General features: G+C 37.5%; 1 protein-coding gene across 4 annotated transcripts in view; it reads right to left on the minus strand.

The window, feature by feature from the left end:
• The window catches only part of LOC134653109 (calmodulin-A-like), a 255,376-nt gene that overhangs the window by 89,674 nt on the left and 145,905 nt on the right, over positions 1 to 19,797 (minus strand). For 2 of the 4 annotated variants that reach the window (XM_063508413.1, XM_063508411.1), the window contains exon 2: positions 3,691 to 3,732. The exons of the other annotated variants lie outside the window; for them this stretch is intronic. In XM_063508413.1, coding sequence (XP_063364483.1) covers positions 3,691 to 3,732 — 42 coding nt within the window. The remainder of the gene's footprint in view (positions 1 to 3,690; positions 3,733 to 19,797) is intronic. 4 annotated transcript variants of the gene reach the window in all.

A 19,797-nucleotide genomic window follows, 5' to 3' on the forward strand; every position in this document is an offset into this window, starting at 1 on the left:
ACCAGTTTTTTAGAAGTATGCAGAGATGAAAAATTAGACTTTGACAATAACAAACAATAATATCGCTTTCTATGCTGCTCCTACTGAAAGGTCCAGACCATCTCGTTCAGTCATCTCCCCCCACCCCCCAGTTGCTTTTGTTGCACTGAGACGTGGAGAAATTGCTAAGCTAAATTCCTCCTCCATGCATAGTATTCCTCAATATGGAGGGTCGTGACCTCCCTTTTGCATCACGTACTCTCTTACGATCTTTCTCCATCTGTTTCTGTCTTTGGCGCTGTGGAGAGCCTTGTGAACTGTGGAGCCAAGAGCGGTCAGACCGACGTATTGGACTGCGTCCACATCCAGGCCTTTTCCCATCCACTTTGCCGCTTAAGCTAAAAGTATATGTACTTTAGAAGTATTACCAACTAGCTCATTCAAGTTGCCGACGCCATTTCCCCACATTATACCTAAGCTTGAAAACTAGGTTCAGACTCATTTTAACATAGGTATCCACAAGAACTCCACCGATTACGAAGTTCTCCACTTAGTTCCGTGTAACTGAAATGTCGCTATGAACTTTATTTCTTTGAGGTCTCACAAGGGAACTATATACAGAGTCATTTAGCGGACTTTATTGCAAGTAAGTACAAGAAAGACATGGGTCTACTCTTAAGCCGCTAACATTTAATTGAAATGTTATTTTATTGGGATATAAATATGATATTTGAAATAAGTACAGTGAAAACAAGGCAATATGACTCCGAAATCGCAAAAAAGTGTTCATTATGATTAAATAAAAAATGAAAAATATCAAAAATGATTACGGATTCACATTAAGAAGCCTTTCCTCAGGATATTTTCATCATGATCAAACAAAAACTAAGAGATTCAAGATGGCAACCTTTGTTTACCATTTTGACTACGGATCCGCATTCAACGGTCCACTGTATGGAGCCCTACTTACCTGTTATGCTATGGCCACGCATACTTCCTTGCAAACAAGTTGACCGGTATAACAAGACCCCCCAGCAAATCGCTTTTGGGCTTGCTAGCTTCTAAACTCCTTGATCAATCCTGCTTATGTTAGAACTTATAAAATATTATGCCTTTCAATTACGCGTTTACCTAATTTCATTTAAATTAGAACAAATTTACTAAAGTTATCGCAGAACTATTGAAAATCAAAAAACTTCGAAATTCCAAGCCAAGTTGAATTGAAGCATTTTCGCTTCGCTTGGCTCGTTAGATTACCTCCAGAATACAATACCTGTGAAGAGCGTTAGAAACAATGTACATGGCAATATGCCTGTAAAAGATAATTTTACTCATTTTGCCATGTGAATGTATCTGTAAGAATTGTCTATGTCTAAGTTAGAACTATAAATGAAGAGATCTAATGTGTATAGAGTGCTTGTGAGGGCTTCGTTTTCATAGCTTACAGCATCAACATTAATATATTGAACTTGATAGAAGAAATCGTCTATGGAGCTAAAATTATTTTATTTTGTTTAGTCTGGTTTGGTTTTGAGCGCTGGTGGCCTAGCGGTAAGAGCGTGCGACTTGCAATCCGGAGGTCGCGGGTTCGAAGTGTTCGAACCCCGGCTCGTACCAATGAGTTTTTCGGAACTTATGTACGAAATATCATTTGATATTTACCAGTCGCTTTTCGGTGAAGGAAAACATCGTGAGGAAACCGGACTAATCCCAATATGGGCCTAGTTTACCCTCGGGTTGGAAGGTCAGATGGCAGTCGCTTTCGTAAAAACTAGTGCCCACGCCAATTACTGGGACTAGTTGTCAAGCGGACCCCAGGCTCCCATGAGCCGTGGCAAAATGCCGGGACAACGCGAGGAAGATGCCGAGTCTGGTTTGGTTTTGCTATTGAAATGACAGGGATTGTGCATGAACTAAAGGGAGCATTTAAGGTCCCTCTGTGTAATAGTGCAAAGTGTGAATGTCAAGTTTTAAGTACAGGTACATTATGTCACAATATCGCGACGCTCCTGATCGCGAGAACTGTGAGAGCAGCACTTGCATAATGGCGTGATGTGACAGTGTCAAGTTAAAGTTTACAAAGTAGGTCACAAGATGGACCCTCGAACGCCCGCGGCCCCTAAATATACGATTGCTCGCGCTTATTGGGGCGCGCGAGATGTATGCCGAGTCGTGTGAAGATCGTATCAAAACTATATGAAATAGTAAAATTATTTCACCACGGTGACAAACAAGGACACCGCCTGTCCAATGGTAACCGCGGAGACAATTGTCGCACCTGTCACCGTGGTGAAATAGGGGCTTACCGCTCTATGTCAGCGCGATGACTGAATCACTGTTTGTTTTCCTATAAAATCTATCGTCAGTTAAATAATTATTTACAGTAGACACTAATACAAGTTTTATTCATTATTTACCATTTTTATTTCTCAGAGTAGCAGCTCAACCTTTTGTTATGTTTGAGTCTCATTACGCCTTCCAATTTACAATGGAATTAAATTTTAGGTTTCATGTTTTAGGTCGCATTATAATGAGACTTCGCATAATTAGGAGAAAACGGGAGGTTGGCATTATTTCTAACCAATTCGAATTCAAGGTTTAATTTTACATTATTTTCTGTTCCCAAATTTATAATCATTGTATATTTTTCCAAATTTGTTTTTTGGAAATTATGTAGGGTGTTTCCCTTTTTTACAAAATTTAATTTAAAAAAAAATTAACGGCTGCCTTGCCTAGTCGGTAGTGACCCTGCCCTGACTCCCTATTTTGGCTGAAGTTTATTCCTGTTGTTCTGTAAGCTATGAAAATCATTAGCCGATTCCATCGTGTACTTACCTTTAGTTCTACTGCCGATGATGATGATGACTCTACATCTATAACAAACTACGTAAAAACGCAATGACTCATGACAGAATATTATTGGCGATGGTTTTAATTCCAATATATTATAAAAACATGAAATGTGTTGTTATTTACACTCTTTAACAAGACTGAAACAAGTTTTTTAAATCCTCAGCGTTGAAACCCTCGCAACGCTCAAGATTCCACTTTTAGAAGCAGTCGCTAGGCTCGTGGTTCAATTTTGGAATCTTTCGCTTGCTCGGATCAATTTTAATATAGGGAATAAACAACTTTGCGCTCTTGTTAAAGAAATAACTATTTCGTTTTTGTTTTTTGCTGGATATAAGGAGGCGTCCTATTTAATACAACGGGACTACGCGATCGTTGCAAGTTCGCACGAATTTCACGCGTGCGAACGCGCGAATTTCACTCGTGCGAACGCGCGTGTTTCACTCGTGCGAACACGCGGATTTCACTCGTGCGAACGCGCGAGTTTCACTCGTGCGAACGCGCGAATTTCACTCGTGCGAACGTGCGATTAGATATAATGAACTCGAATATATTGACAAACGCGTGACTAAAATTCACGCGAACCTGTAGGCCTAGCACATGATTGGCGCGACAATATCTCGCGGCGAGATAGAATACACGTCTTTTTTTTACTATGTTAATTGAACAGGGACGGGTAGTCTATCTCGCCGCGAGATATTGTCGCGCCAATCATGTGCTAGCCCGGCTGCGATGATCGCGAAGTCGTAGTCGCGTTATATTAGAACGCCCCTAAAGTCCCTAAACCATCGCCGCAACAACGAAAACCACGAACTCAACAATGTAATGACCAGGCATGAACAAGCTAGCGATTGCCTTTACCTGACTTACACTCCTAAAGCTACTGGTGCTAGCGCTCCGAGCCTGCAAGAAGAAACAACCGTTCCGATACACTAGCACACACAGCGAGAGTTATACCCCAATCAACGAGGACTGTGCTTTTGAGAATCGTCCAGATCATAGCGAAAGCGCGGCGAGTGCGCTTGCATGGCTTCTGAGGCCCTGCGACAAAAAACAAAAATCGAAATATCTTTATTCGCCTCTCTATTGCTCGAATATGCAAGAGCAATAGAAAGACAGGGTAATTTCGATTTTTGTTTTTCGCAGTAGGTCCTGATTTTTGAAGAAGTGTTTCTACATTTTGATGATAGATTCGGTTGTCTGGTAGAGATCCTTGACTATTTCGATACAACCAGAAATGTCATCAAAATATGTGGCTTTCCATCAAAGAAGGGTCGTTATGCTTCATTTGCATAAGGACCTTTCCATCAGACCAACTTCGTTAAAAATATTTCCCACACAGCCGATTGCGCACTTAGTGTTCATGCAAGGCACGCATAAGACACGCAATGAGCAAACATGCGTGCGCTATCGCATCGTTTAAAGGTAAAGTATCATTATAAGCTGACTCAACAATACATCCCTCCATTCATATATCGCAGAATCATTAAGCATCAGCAAAATTGATTTTAGTTACAAAATAGACCAGAAAATAAATTCTGATTTATTATGAATAATTTTACGGTGATCACTTGTTTTTAGCCACTCGCACGACATGTTGACTAAAAACAAGTGAGTCTAAGCCGTAAAATTGTTCAATGTTACTATGCCTCACAACAGTTTAAATTCGATTCAGAATAATTTTTAAAATCACATTTTACTTGACTTTTTAATTCTGTCTAATTTGACGAAGGGGATATTATTGTAGTGTCTTCGTCTTCCTCGTTGATTGGACTATGACGACCAATAAGATTGGCATGCTTGATGCTGGCTGGTTGGATGGCGATAGCAAGGTTACTAAAGTTCCAGAAGTAACTGAACATCTGCGTTTGTAATCAAAATTCTATTCGTATGTTGTTAGTTATATTTAAGTATTGAAGCAATTGCAATTATTCCAGTTATTTTTAAAAGATATAAAAAATTGTAACATAATAGAAACAGACATAAGAATTATCCTGTATTATAGACTCGACCTGTAGATCTAAATAGCAACTCAGTGAATTACGGAAAACATTAAATGAAATGAGGTTATAATAAATACCAATAATAATAATATACAAGGACCAATTATATTTCAAGCCCTCATTTATAAACAAAATTATAATAGAATGCAAAATAATTCCGTATTTCATTACAAGTTTTCTGATGAAAACGAGTAAGGAAATTCGGTTATATCGAGGCCAATTCTTTTTTAACATTTCGATAAAGCTTTGATCTTGTTTTGATACGAACTTGAGTCGTGCCACAGGCATCTCATGTCTGTCAATAAGGGCGAGCGAGACTCCTTATAAATAAGACAATAACTCTGATTGCATTTCGTGAGGACCAATCAGAGCTAGCGCCTCACGCTTCTTGGCAGCGACGCACGCTGACTCGTCATGAATCCTCTGACATCTTGACAGATGATTTAAGCAGCGTCTGAGGGACTACCGCGAAAACGGAAATTCGCAAATTGCAGTGATCTTTCTCTTTTACTCCAATAAAGGCCGCAGTCGATTTTCGCGATGATAGCCCTGGATGCCAGGGACAAAGTCTCTCGTGGCTGTATAAGCCAATGAGGAACCGGCATTTGCGACCTCATTTCTTGCAGCTGAAATTGGCAGCTAGGCAGCAACTTCTAGAAGATTCTGCCTCTTTACGCGTTTTGAGGACTCAAGGTCGTAACAAAACTAAATCAAAACCAACAGTTATTAAATCAGAATCGACCTCCTTATCTTTAAAAGGACCTTATCGATCACCCGGTTCTGAATCGAGTTCAATTAAGTTGAAAACTTCAGAATTACCTTCTAGTTCAACAATCGTTCTTAAACTTCTTAATTACGGATCGGGAAATGCAATTGCTTCAATGGCGCCTTCTAGTGTTATTGGTCTTGAGAAATTCTCTATTTCTTTCATAATAAATATTTTTATACCTGACTCTAGCGCCATCCCAGTCGCTCATGTGCATTATGTGCCAATAGAAGAAAGAAGGGATAGTACGTGCAGCACATAACCTTGTTGGTCGGTAACATAGAACAGTTAAGTATATGCACAGATATATTTGGAGCCAAGTTTGAAAGCGAGCATTCAAATAATTCCTGCTTGTTTATGTGAAAAAAATCTTATTTATGCATTTTATTTGCTAATGTTGTGCAAAATGCTTGGAATGAATCCAAATTCGTACCAGTTTTAGAGGTTTGCGTTCTTTACTAAGAATTTTCCCGTGTCTCGGTTAAAATACGCTCCTTCATCTTTTTCATATAGAAAAAAAAACGATTCACTAATTGATGTGTTCAAAATTAGCTCCAAAGCATAGAACAAATATTAATAATGCAAGCATTTATTCATCGTGTAAATAGAAATTTGGAAACGGTGTTGTTTTTAATCAAATCTCCAAAAAAGCAAGAGAAGATCGCAACCGACACTTCAAGTGGCTCTTTACAATCGTCAAAAATCAAAGAAATAACGATCCAAAACAATCGGAACCGGAAAAGTATTAAACACAAATTCAAAATTTTATATTAAAGGAAAAAATGGAAACAGTTACGCTTGACAGTTCCGGCAGGACTTGAACTTTTACCATTTTTTCCTTTAAGGCCGAGTCACACCGGCTGCGTGTGCAGCACGCTGCGTGGCGTGCGCTGCGTGACGTGCGCAGCACCCCTGTCACACCGGGTGACGCGCACGTCACGCAGCGCACGCCACGCAGTGTGCTGCACACGCCACGCAGGCCGACGCTGCAGCTCTGCGTGCAGGCTGCGTACACATTCGCCGCCATTTCCGTACTATTCCCTAGGGCATCTAGACGACTAGCAATGTTTGACAGCAGTTCATCGGATGAAGAGGAGGCACTCCTCTTACTTTTAACGCAAAATACTCGTGCGAAACCTAAAAGAGTGTGGATTCACGAAATCAATGGAAAAAGAGGGGAACATAGTGAATATCATAACCTATGCCGTGAACTTGAGTCTCACGAAGATCGTTTTTACTGGTATTTCCACATGTCAAGAGATTCTTTTGAAGAGTTACATGATTTAGTGAGACCTCATATATTAAAAAATGATTCCAAATGAACCGACGAGTCAAAACTTGCCCGAAAATGTACAATCAACGAGTCAAAGCTTGGAAGGCGGTGCATTAATGCCTTTACGTCGTACAAATGCAAGGTCACCTAATGCCGCAATAGCAATTAGGGAAAAATTTGTCTCCTATTTTAATCGAGATAATCGGGAATAAAATTATACGACGCACGCACAAAATACACAAGAGTATAGCACAATAGAAACCATAAACTTACCGTCTACTCCAATTGCGACACCAATTTGTTCCCATAACAAGTTTTTATAGGACGAATTTTTGTAATCTTTGTGTTTTTGGTTATAAATAGGTGAGGGTGGGGAGGGTCGATCCCTAGGGGACACTTGGTAAACTTCATTTTTAATCAAACCAAACGAGATACAATTTTTTGCGCTGGTAACACTCATTCATTCGTTCCTAACTTCACGTTCTGTCATGGCACTGTATCGGAAAAGTCAGTGGTTCAAAAATGACGGACGGTGAAAGATTTTCTGCGTACTATATTCAATTTTCGGTAAGCTTTAACTGGATTTATTTTATAATATGAGATGGAAATGATGTTAGTGAGTGTGCTTATTTTATTTGTTGTTTATTGAAGTGATGATTAACTTGGATTACATTGATATACGCGAACACATGTTTCGAGTACGGCACGTTTTATAATCTTACTATGTATGGGGAGACTTTGTCTTTTTCTTCAGGGGAGATATGATTCCGGGACCATGTCACCCCCAAAGCGATCAAGTATACATTGTAATAAATTTACTTACAAAATGATTCATAGAGCTATCATAAATATTTTCTTTTCTTTAGTAAATCATGCCGCGAAAGTACGACCAGAGAAACACTGATTTAAACTTTCAAGGTTTTTGACTCATTATTGTTTATTAAAACGGAATTTAATGGCGTATAATTCAGTTTTTAATTATACAACCGACTCCGAAAACGGAATTATCCCTGTGGCCTTTGAAAAGACTGACTAAAGTTGACATCAACATTTTACGAACTACCCGTACTTGGTCTTTTTTATCAAGTTAAACGTTTTACACACAGGGGATGTTACTCGGTCGACAAAAAACACTTATAACGATATTTGGTTTTCAACCGACGATATTTGTTTTTATGGATGAAATGCTATTTCAATGGCTTTCCGACCTTATGTACTATAGAACCGACGGTCCATAGGAAGGATTTTAGGATTATGCAGCTCAAACACCGTCCTCGAAACGTGAGCAGTAAATTTCTAAACTTATTTATTATACTAAACAATAACGACCAGTGATGGGTAAAAAAATTAAAATTGCTGTAGGTATCTGACGCTAAAAATCCCTTCATAAGAACTTTAAAAAAATTAGCTTGTTACAAGAAATTTTATGTTAATAACTTAGATTTTTGTTTTTTTTTGGTACAAAAATTGATTCCCTATTTTATGTTGTTTTATGGATGATACGATTACATTGTTTTTTAAAAGTATAAGATTATGGATTAATATGTGTTTGATATCTTCATATATTAATTTTCTGTAGATAAAGTGAATAAATTAATGTAGATACTACCCTCGAAATATGACATTACCACTTAAAATCTTTTTACCAAGTGTCCCCAAATCTGGAAGACTTGATCCCTTCGGCTTAGACATCTGATTACCGGAAATACAACTTCAAAGCATGGAAGATGCAATATATATATGTTTGCTGTGTATTTTACAAATTATAGATGCATTGCTAATAGCGATCCGAGTTATATAATCAATGAGATTCTGGTATGGGGAGACATGGTAAAAATATGTTTACCATGTGTCCCAAGAACCAGGGTCACTTGATCCCCCTAGGATCAAGGCTCCCGACCAGGGGTAAACAAGTCTCCCTTACATAGGGGACACATGGTAAAAGTCAACAGTATGGGTTTTCATTAAATAATGATCTAATTTATTGCACAAATCTGTTCTAATTCAAACTATTAATGAAGAGATAAATTCTGAGTCGTATGGTCTATAAAGTTTTTCAATACTACAAATAGTTAAGAAAATGTATGCTAAAAACAAAAGGGGTGATCAACCCTCCCCAGTTTCCCCTACATTCGTATTTGCGCACTAGTTCAATAAGTTTTTCTTTTATTTCGCAATCCATTATAAAAACCACCACGCGCACCGGTCGAGTTGTAAATAAATACAAGAGAGCTGTGCGTGTACACGCACAGCACCTACGCAGCACCGAGCTGTGCGTGTCCGAACCTGCTCGGTTCGCCCTCTCATAGGGATCGCAGTTAAACACAACGTCATCACTGCACGCAACGAAGCGACGTTGCCGCTCCGCTGCGTGGACGCGTGCACGCAGTACGCAGCCGGTTTGTCTCGTCGGAGCTGGGGGCCGATTTTTGAATTTCGATCACTCGATTTCGTCACTCGAAAATCGATGGAAAACGGCGAAATGCAGATTTTTGAAATACGAGCGATAGAAATTGGGAATCTAGTGGTATTGACCACTCGTTTTCAATTCTATTAGTAGAATTTACAGGACTAGTAGTGGAGATATTACTGAACGAAATACGCGAAATCGAGCGGTCGAATTTCAAAAATCGGCCCCCTGCGTTGCGTGCAAGTCACGCGTACGCGCACGTCACGCACACGTCACGCAAGCGGTGTGTCCTCTCTTATGTGTTTTCGTATTCTACAACGCAGCGGGACGCGTACGTGTACGTGCACGTCACGCACACGCATCCGGTGTGGCTTGGCCTTTAATATAAAATTTGGAATATCGCTCGCAGACGTATCTGCTAGTTAAAAAACAAATTAAAAATGTAAAGAGCACTTAAACTTAACATTTAAAGCACTTGCCAAGACATTCAGCGACATCGATTATTTACATCGAAGAGAGTTCAATAGTAAGAGTAGGGATAGCTGATGTCAGTGTGCATATTTGCGTTAAAGGTTTGTGTGGTCGTGTTGTAAATCGCATGTATTTACTCCTCTTTGGCAGCTTCGGAACCTGTAAATCTGAAAAGGCACTTTAAGAACCAAGTATATCTTAAGTTTCTGTATAAATAGTAGAACAGAGCCAAGTTTCCAATGGCATACAGCCATCTTATCTTCACAATCATCCAATCCATCGTATATTTTGTTCCGCACCACACCAATATTTTTATATGTAGCAGCAGCAGATATGTTGGAGCGGCCAAGGTGCTCAAAAATATCTGAACATGCAATTTAACGTCTTGCCAATAGAGGCTTAGTTCAGATATTTGAGAACACGTTGGCCACTCTTATATAAATATCTTTTGGCGAATGTTGCTAAGGAGACATATAAAATACTAACGCGGAGGTATTTAGTAACTATTTGGCACTAAAACCCGTGAACTTTGAAATCCAATATTTTACCAGCGTAATATTTAGTCATTCTTCACAGTTATAGAGCATTTCGTTGCAAGTATTATAATGGGATAAAATATTTCGCCTGAAATTTATGATTCTCCAAATTTCAAACTGTGCCACTAGGCCCACGAGTTTTACTGCTTCCAATAAATAGACTTTTCATTTTCACCTAGAATTTAGACATAAAGTAGACTGTAACTCATCTGAGATCTAATTTGATTTTAGAAATGATAGAAGTGACGTGGCTATATAGTAGCCATAATGCTATCACATTGATCTTATGTGACAGGTGTCAACGCAGCCAAACTATTAAATTTGGAAACATAGTAGGCCAAAGTAGTCATTTATGTTCTACCATATCTTCAGGTAAAAAGCTACCATAAACATGGTATGCACGTAGCGACGCCAGTCTCATTTTCTGTTACTAAATTCCTCTGTCATGGCGACCCCCGTCACACCCCTCCACCATTATAACCTCCAATCCCAAAATCGTAGAAAACCGGCTTTCAGTATTTCCCGAAACCCTCATCCGCACTTCGTTTTATTCATATTTTATGTGGGTCGCCTGTTACAAGGTCGTTACTGTCCCTTTTTGTTACACGGCGATGTATGCCGGAAAGCGCTCTGTATACGAATAATTTCCGGGGCATGCCAAGCGAGGCTACAAACCGATACGAGGGATCGTGAATTCCCGTTAAAGTATGTGCGGAAAGAGAAGAGTAGTGGAATGTATGGGGCCCAATACATTCCACAACTCTTCTCTTTCCGAACAGACGCTCTAGTAAGCTCATTGAAGACATTTTTGCAATACCTATAGCCAATCAGGTACTGTCACCTGATTCGAACTTTAAGATACGTCAAAAACTTGCTAAAGATATAGTAAAGATACGTCACTTTTGACACTGACATATCCGATTCATGTCGTATCGTTAGCAAATTTTTGACGTATCTTAAAGTTCGAATCGGGCCGTGTGCCGTGTGGCGAATTCCTTCTGTAAATTAAGACTTTGCATTTTGGATAAAATATTAGAGATACTGTAGATCATTTTGAGCACGTAATTTTGCTTATCTTCATAAATAGTTTTTTCTTAGTTAAAGCATAATTATTATAGTTCCCAATTAAACTAACCAATATTGTTTAAAATAAATACTGTTCTCTTTGATATTTGGTTTGAGATCCGATGATTTATCTCATTCAAAATGGAACACGATCTATATAATTATGTTTCTATGTCACTATTACTTTTCTTATTACCAAGGCTACTTAGCGCCACTTGCACCATCCCTCTAACCCGGAGTTAACCGGTTAAACCGTTAACCAAATTTCAAATTATACTGGTAACCATGGTAACTCCAGGTTTCCCCGGGTTAGTGGGATGGCGCAAGAGGCGCTAACTGTTGCTACAACAGAAAGTACTTCTAGTTTACAAGATATTTATTATTTGTAAAATTATTCCGTTTCCGAAGTCACCCAAATCTTACATTTAGCCGAGCAGGAAAATACACAAGTCTGAAAACACTCGATTCGTGAAGTGGATATTCCGACGATAAGTACATTGATTCCCGGGATTACACACCCTAAGTTATATAAAAGTTATACATAGCGTTTAATCCGATTAGGGTAGTGTGTACAAATCGGTAAGTACTTATAAGATCTTGACTTGTAAGTTTTGTTCTTACATAGGATTTGTTCTGTTCTGACACAACCTTTAAATTAGATCGATGAAAAAGAAATCGGGTTTATATGAAATATTCCACTCAAGTTCCCGTTTTCATTTTAAAAACATTTAAAACGGAAGGCGTTACCACGAAAGATTTGAAGCCAATAAAAATGTACACATCTAACATCAAACATTTATTCAGCAAATAGGCCACAGGGGCAACTTTACATGTCAATAGGTATTTTACAAGCAAAAATAATAAACAAAATTACAAATATGTAATCAATGAAATATTAGATACTTTATTAGAGATGTATACAGTCAGTAACCATTACAAAACATACTATTTCACTTTTGATACTATCATAGAATTTCACGATTTCAACGCAATCGAAATTGCTTTTCTTTTCACTAGTCTACCGCGGTCCCACAGGACAGTAAATTTTACCAATTTATTTCAAATTGGCATGCTGTCACTGTTAGATAACATTGGGATTGTGCCTTATTTACGATAATATAACTGTTTTTCTTCTTTTTAACTATTTTGTTTCTGTTTTATAAGCAATGCTTGAAGCGTATGTGTAACCTTTGCCATTAGTTATAATTAATATACCCCGCAACCGAACTAGCAAATCTGAGGAATAGAAATAAGGTTTTCGTTCAATTTTATTAATCTTACATAATAATGTTAAAGCAAAATGGTTCATCATAATCGCCAACCCTGACACAAAACTGTCATATGCTACGGTTTTGCTAGCTCCGTTTCGTAATTATTTGATAACATTAGGTTTTCTCGAATAACCTGAACAGAATATAGTTAACTAAGCTATCCCTAACATTCTGTATATAGGTACTTGACCTAAAAGAAATCGGATATATATGCTATTTAACAAAAAATATATAAAAATATTCGAACTTCAAGATATTCACAAGAGACGACACATACCAGATCCATTCTAGATACGTAACTTATAGTTTAGATTTCAACTAGTTGTCTTTTGCAGCTCAATTCGGGCAACCAATGTCACTTTTACGTTAAAATATCGTATGAACGAACGATTTCCATTAGATATCTATTAGATGTGACTTGGATGAGTATCTCCAGAATCGCGTAAATGTCAAATTTGACAGGCTAGATTTTAAAAATATCGTTGTCGTATCTTGGTGATGTCTAATAGATGTCTAGCTCAAAATCAGAATCGAGCCCTAAGATATTTAGGTACTTTTTTGAAATTAAGAATCACCTACTATTTCATGAATACTTACAACCCATGTTTTCGAATGCTGATAACATTACAAAATGTATACATTTTAAAAATGGCCCTTGTATCAAGATACCTAATAATGTTACGTAGATACGTAATTAAGTAAATTTAAAAGTGGAAAAATTACTGTCTTGGTTGAGACTTGAACTCACGGCCTCTGGATAATAGCATCGTTCGTAGACGTTTCTGCTTGTAAAAATTTAAAAAAATTAAGTAATTAAGTGCCCAATATACGTCTAAGTATACAATTTAAGACGGTAATTGAAAAGAATGGAAGCATCGAAATTAAACTTAGGACGGCTTCAGGCGGCGGAAGTTGCGACTAACATAAATCAGTTGTTCGCGATGTTGGGCGCCACTTACAACTTTCATGAATGATTTAACATTATTCTAGTTCAAACGAGTTTATTTCGCTTTATAGGAATACAATTTGAACATCTTAAAAACTACAAAAATTGCAAAAATCTTACCCTAGACTAAAAACTAACAAACACAAAAACCATACACAAAATTCACTCCGCGCCCTTCCAGATGCAAAGGAGCCCATCACGCTCGCCGCGTTGCCACGTTGAACCGCGATTGACAACCTTTGCATAAGGAAAGACCCGGAGCGAGGGTCATGACCACTCTCTCTCAATCGTCTATAATATTAAATTACTTCGAACATTAGTCATAGTAATCTGAAATTGATTTTATATAGGTTCGAAAAGAATATGACGTATGACCAAGGCCCGGTGCTCAGACCTGCTAGTGTGAGTTGCGTTCTTGCGCGTGACTCGATATTATAGCGCTAATTCAAGTATGGACTCGCGCGTAAAACGCAACTCATGCTCGCAGGCTGCGGGCTCAGCACGGTTCCATTTTTATCGACTATCACTATGCCCGTCACTTTCGCACTTACATACTTGTTAGAACGTGACAGGCATGGTGATAAATGATAAAAATGCTACCGTGCTACTAGAGCTGGGATAGAATCAGCGTTTTCTACATTCGCGGTATCAACTATATTTAATAATAAAAATAATTTGATTTATACTTTTCGATTGGCGTTATCGAAATACGATTGTCACTCATTTAGGTTTAGAATCCTTTCCCGCTTCAAAAGGCAACCCAACCTTCTATCGACAGTCTCCGGAGACGTTCGGCAATCGCCGTCTGGATGTTGATTGTTCCATTCCTCAGACGGAGACAGATATACGAGCACACAACGTTTGCCTTTCGACGCTTTCGAATATAATCTCTTTATTGATTTCGCGCGAATTGGTATCGTAAATGTTCGATGGAGTTTAGCGTAACAATGCGTATCAGTAATAAAACGAAGTAGTCGTTTCGTTCATTCAGAACCGGTCAATAAAGCTAATCTTTAAGTGCCAGATTAGCCACTATGTAATTTATATGAAAACACAACAAGTGACATCACGATTAAGTTGCTTACTTTTATTTAGTTCTATCTGAATTTTTAAATAGATATTGTGTCCAAAAATAACTAGTGCCGATGTTCTTCTAATAATTTTCTATTTCGTGCAATGTGTGAAATAATTTATTTTAAATACAGGCAACATTCCTATTATAGCGACTCTTTACAATGTGCGTTTAAGGATGAAATATCAAAACCTTTTGGTCCCCATAATTTTTTATGATAGTTTTGGGTTGATTGGTAGAGGCCTCTAACTTCCACCAAAACAACCAGAAATATCACCAAAAAGTTCACACTTCGTCAAAAATATGTCTAAAGAAATTAGGCTTACCAAACATTCGTGATACCTACTGACCCTAAACTGTACTCAACACGAGGTCAAAGTTCAATAAAACTATATCTACCTCTCGACACTCTCGCTTTCAACAGCTCTTTCACACCAACTCAAACAAAATTGAATCTGTAATATTTGCCGGCGGTCACCCGGTACCCGGGCCTGGACATGTGACCCGGTACCCGGGCCTGGACATGTGACCCGGTTCCGCAACCTAGTTGCAGAGCTACGTGCTGTTAGCCGTGTAATAATCTGCTGGTCGGGGTTTGCTCAGCGATACCTTTCCAAAGGGTTATGTGATGATTTACGAGCGCTTGCAATAAGCTATTTTCCATTACGTAAGTTGTTAACATCGCGAACCCCGAAATAAGTGTGCCGCGAACAAAGTTTTGTGCGGTACACTAAAAAAACCGACACAAATTTCCAAATAATTATCAAACCTGCTCACAAAATTTCTCAAGTTTCGATTGAGAAGTATTACAACTTGTGGAGAACAGTCGAACCCCCAGAAATAAAAAGCAACAGAGACGCTACGTTCGCGCTTTGCGCTCAATCGTCAAAATTACTTTGATTTTCAGCTACTGTGTATAATGTCATCAATCATTTCAAATCAATAAAAAAATAGTGAGTTGTTCAATACAATAAACCACGCCAGCAATATTACTACCTACTTCATCCATTTACGTCGCACCAAAGTATTTCTCGGCAAGTGAGGAAATCCTGGCGGTAAACGTAACGTGTACACGCCAGCCGGAAGTGGGCACGCCGGATATTGGTCCGGCGCGTAACAAGAACGACTTTACTCGTACATATGTGGCTACACGATGCTTTTGGAGTTATGGATCCCGGCCAAGAATGTACGATTATTAACTAAGAATAAAAGGCTCATTTAGACGGCGCGCGAACTCGTATACGATTTTAGTAATTTTAGTTACATTGCGGAGCATTGAGATTACATCAATTCAGCCGACCGATCAAACAACGCAATGTAATGGAACTCGCGTGCGATTTCTCGCACCGTCTAAATGAGCCCCAAGTGTGTAGCCAAAAATATGTATTGGTATTGCCGACTTAAACTACTTTTTTAAATTAATACCTATGATACCTAGCCATCTTTGGTTCAATTAGCAGTGGTAGGGCATGGAAATATTAGTAGGCAAATAAGCTGTGAACTATTGGGATAAGGTTGTTAAATACAAGACACGGTGAGCGCCAATCAGGCATATTCACACGTACCTACACTGAAATCAGAATTATATTTGAATCATGTTATTTTGTTTAGGCGTCTCGCCCCAACCAATACATATATACGCGAGTACGATAAATGTACGATAACTGAATGACATCATTCTGATATCAGCGTACGTTCGAATTGGCCACAAATATCCGTTAGGTGAAAATTGAACAAGTCCCACGTCGTAATTAAGACGTGGATTCTAACAAGTTAGTTGGGTTACTCTGTTATGAATATGCATGAGTGCGATGGGTGTAATGACGACGCTTAAGGGATCCGCTGAAATAGATGTTATGGGTGTAAGGCCACGCCTCGCCACTGGCTACTGAGATTGATATATACAGGTAGGTAAAAGTGACCGAATTTCATTGAGCTTTAGTAAATACTTTATTTGATGTGAAAATAACCAATAATTAATGCATGCAAAACTATGTACCTACTTCAATTTTTTTAAGGAATTAAAAGGCTTTTTATTTTTTTTTATTTTAGTAGATACTTTGGGCAATACGCGCGTGTGGTAGAATACTTTTAAAGAACAGAATGCTTACAATTAAGTATAAGTACGTAAGTACTATAGGTATATATTACAAAGAAGACTAATCACCAAAAATACGAGTAATTCTCATAATATCAACAAAGCAACGACTTTTTTAAAGATATGTTTTTAAAGTAAACTAACAAGATTACATAAAACATGATCAAATAGTTAACATTTGAGTTGTGGAGTCAAAACTATGAGTACCGCTAATTTCTGTTTTACCTTATGCTTAAGTAGGTATTTTATTTATACAAAAAGGATCATACACATTTTGTAGTTTGCTCAACCTTTTTCAGTACCTGAGATTCTAATAAGAAAAACGGGATAAAAACTTTTATTATATTTTACACAGAAGTGACTTTTCTCTGAAATGTGTTTGACCCAAAAGCACAAGATAACTAACATAAACCAATCATCAATCACCCTTTTCAACCAATCACGCGTTCTAAACAAACACATACTAAGTAAATTAAAGGGGAAACTATTAGGCGCGCTCATTAAATCGCGGACCTCATTAAAGTTTATAATGATTTCCAGCGAGCGATGGGAAGTGGGCGCGCGTTACACCGAATTTTGTCATTTTCCATCGTTGTCATGTTTAACCCGCCATTTAAGAACTTTATTGCAATGAGATAAGATCTATAAATGGTCAGTGAAGAGTGTTGCTGATGTTAGTGTTAACCTCGTAAGGCCCAACGTGCATTACAATGTAGAATTTCTTTTATTTCAAAATTTCATCCTAATGTGGGTTTAATTTTAATTACTGATTGACTATTCTTTATAAGAAAAAAAAATATGTAAATTATGTAATTATATGGAGAACTAATTAGTATAATTATAATATACAATTTATGACTTTGGGTCTTAGCATGTTTCATATCAATAATTTGGGTAGTGGTGTATCACGTTTATTGTGTGTACGAGAGTGAATCAACTTTTTCTTATCACTTAATTGTTACCATGTTTACGGTTTCCTCGGTCACCCTTAAAACCCGTGATAAGTTCCGAGTTTTTTTAGTATTTGAATTAAGCAAACGTAGGTATTTTGTGGTACTTATAAGCTCTTTCTATAATGGGCTATCCACTAAGCATGTTAGTAGAACGAGTTTCAGCATTTCTGCTACAAACTGTTTATCTTGTCCCCTGGCTGACGGGCCGGAATAACAACAAGAAATAGTTTCAAGTATCAGTTAAAGTCGCAAGTTTAAATTTCAATTTAGCTCAAGCGAGGATCAAGCTCTAATGCACTTGTAATGTTCGTAGTTTGTATGCTAAACAAGTTTGTACTTAATGTAAATTTTATAAACAGTTACGTAAAACTTTTTAAGTTATGCAAATTGTAGTAACGCGCTCGACAATTGTAATGTTTCAGTGCAATTTAAACTTTTTAACTGCAAAATGAGGAAAATAAGTTAAAGCAGTAAACTTTTTTTGCATACTTGCATACATTGTAATTTTAAAATGGCGGCACTCTTGATTTTTTTTCTAACAAGCGAAGTTTTTACAATTGTCTAACGGGAACCTTAGGAGCCATTATTTAATTTTTAGACATATCTCTCTACTGCACTGATAAGGAAAAATGAAAAAAATGTTTATTCGGTTTAAGAATTATTTATAAAGTTGTAAGTATTGGCACCTCTTTTTAAGTAACATGTATTAATAGGCACCGCTCTTCCTTAGTTGTTAATTAAACAAAAATAATTTTATTAAACTAGAAGCTCTTTCTACCATACCAAGAATTACCATTTAATTTATTTAAACCTAGGTTAAAAAAATGGTTAATAGATTAATGCTTCTATAGTGTCAGTGATTATTTTGATTATTATAATTGTTAAATTGGAATGTAGTTTTAAGTTCTTGTATATTCTTGACATTTCTCGAATATCTTAATTATTTAAATTAATACCTACTACTGCGTTGTGTGTGTTGTGAGTGTTGTGACTAATGTGTAAATTACTAATGTATTTTAATATTTTTATGTGATTCCCACTTCCATTAACTATATTTTTTCGTTATTACTTTGTTGATTTAAAATGTTGTAAGTAGGTGTAGATTTTGCATGCCAGCTACTGGTGAAATAATATGTGCTTCACTTATAACTGTTGGCCATCTATTGTACCATGTTTTAAGCAAAATAAATGATTTATGATTTATTTACTGTTGCAATATTAAGCAAGATACCTTGATAAGCGTTACACCAGCGTTAGTATGGCACGCGTATGAAGTGCTAGTCTAGTTAGGTAGATATACGAGTACCTATATATTAGCGATTTTCAAAATTTCCCTTTTTTGTAACTTACCCCAATGCACTTTATTGCTTGGAATTAAGGTGGCAACTATTGGGACAACGTCCAGCATGGGGACATTTTTAGGGCCCGATTCGGATTTTGTAATAGACATCTATTAGATATCTTTTAGACATCGCCAAGATACGATAACGATATGTTTAAAATATAACCTGTCAAATTTGACATTTCCGCGAGTCTGGAGATACTCTTGAACGATTTCCACAAGATATTACTTAGAGATCTAATTCACATCTAATAGATATCTAACACGATCTATCGTAAAAGTGACATTGGTTGCCCGAATTGCGCTGCAAAAGAGAACTAGTTGAAATCTAAACTATAACGTGTCTAGAATGGATCTAGTACGTGTCGTCTCTTGTGAATATCTTGAAGTTCGAATACGGCAGTTAGTTATGTATTTCACAAATGTTTTGTTTCAAAAAAAATTCGAATATTCTAAAAGACCTTCTTCACCATACTGGTGGTGTTTTTATGAGGTCGTAGTGTGACAGAGAGCCTTTTCACTCGTCCGCGGGATAATGAACGATTTCCGAACAAACCCAACTAATGAACACGCACACATTTCCATAGCGTTCCAACCTTTAATTACATTCGGCCCACGCGTTGGATGGGTATCTAAATGTAATTAAATTCATACACAGTCGCGTTGGATTAGTATCAAAATGTAATTAAATCCGTACAAAGTTGAATTATGGTGCAAAAAGATCGAATTTAGGCGGAAATATTGGCGTACGCCGTGTTATAT

The sequence above is a fragment of the Cydia amplana genome, chromosome 12 (genome assembly GCF_948474715.1).
Source record: "Cydia amplana chromosome 12, ilCydAmpl1.1, whole genome shotgun sequence".
Lineage (NCBI taxonomy): Eukaryota > Metazoa > Arthropoda > Insecta > Lepidoptera > Tortricidae > Cydia > Cydia amplana.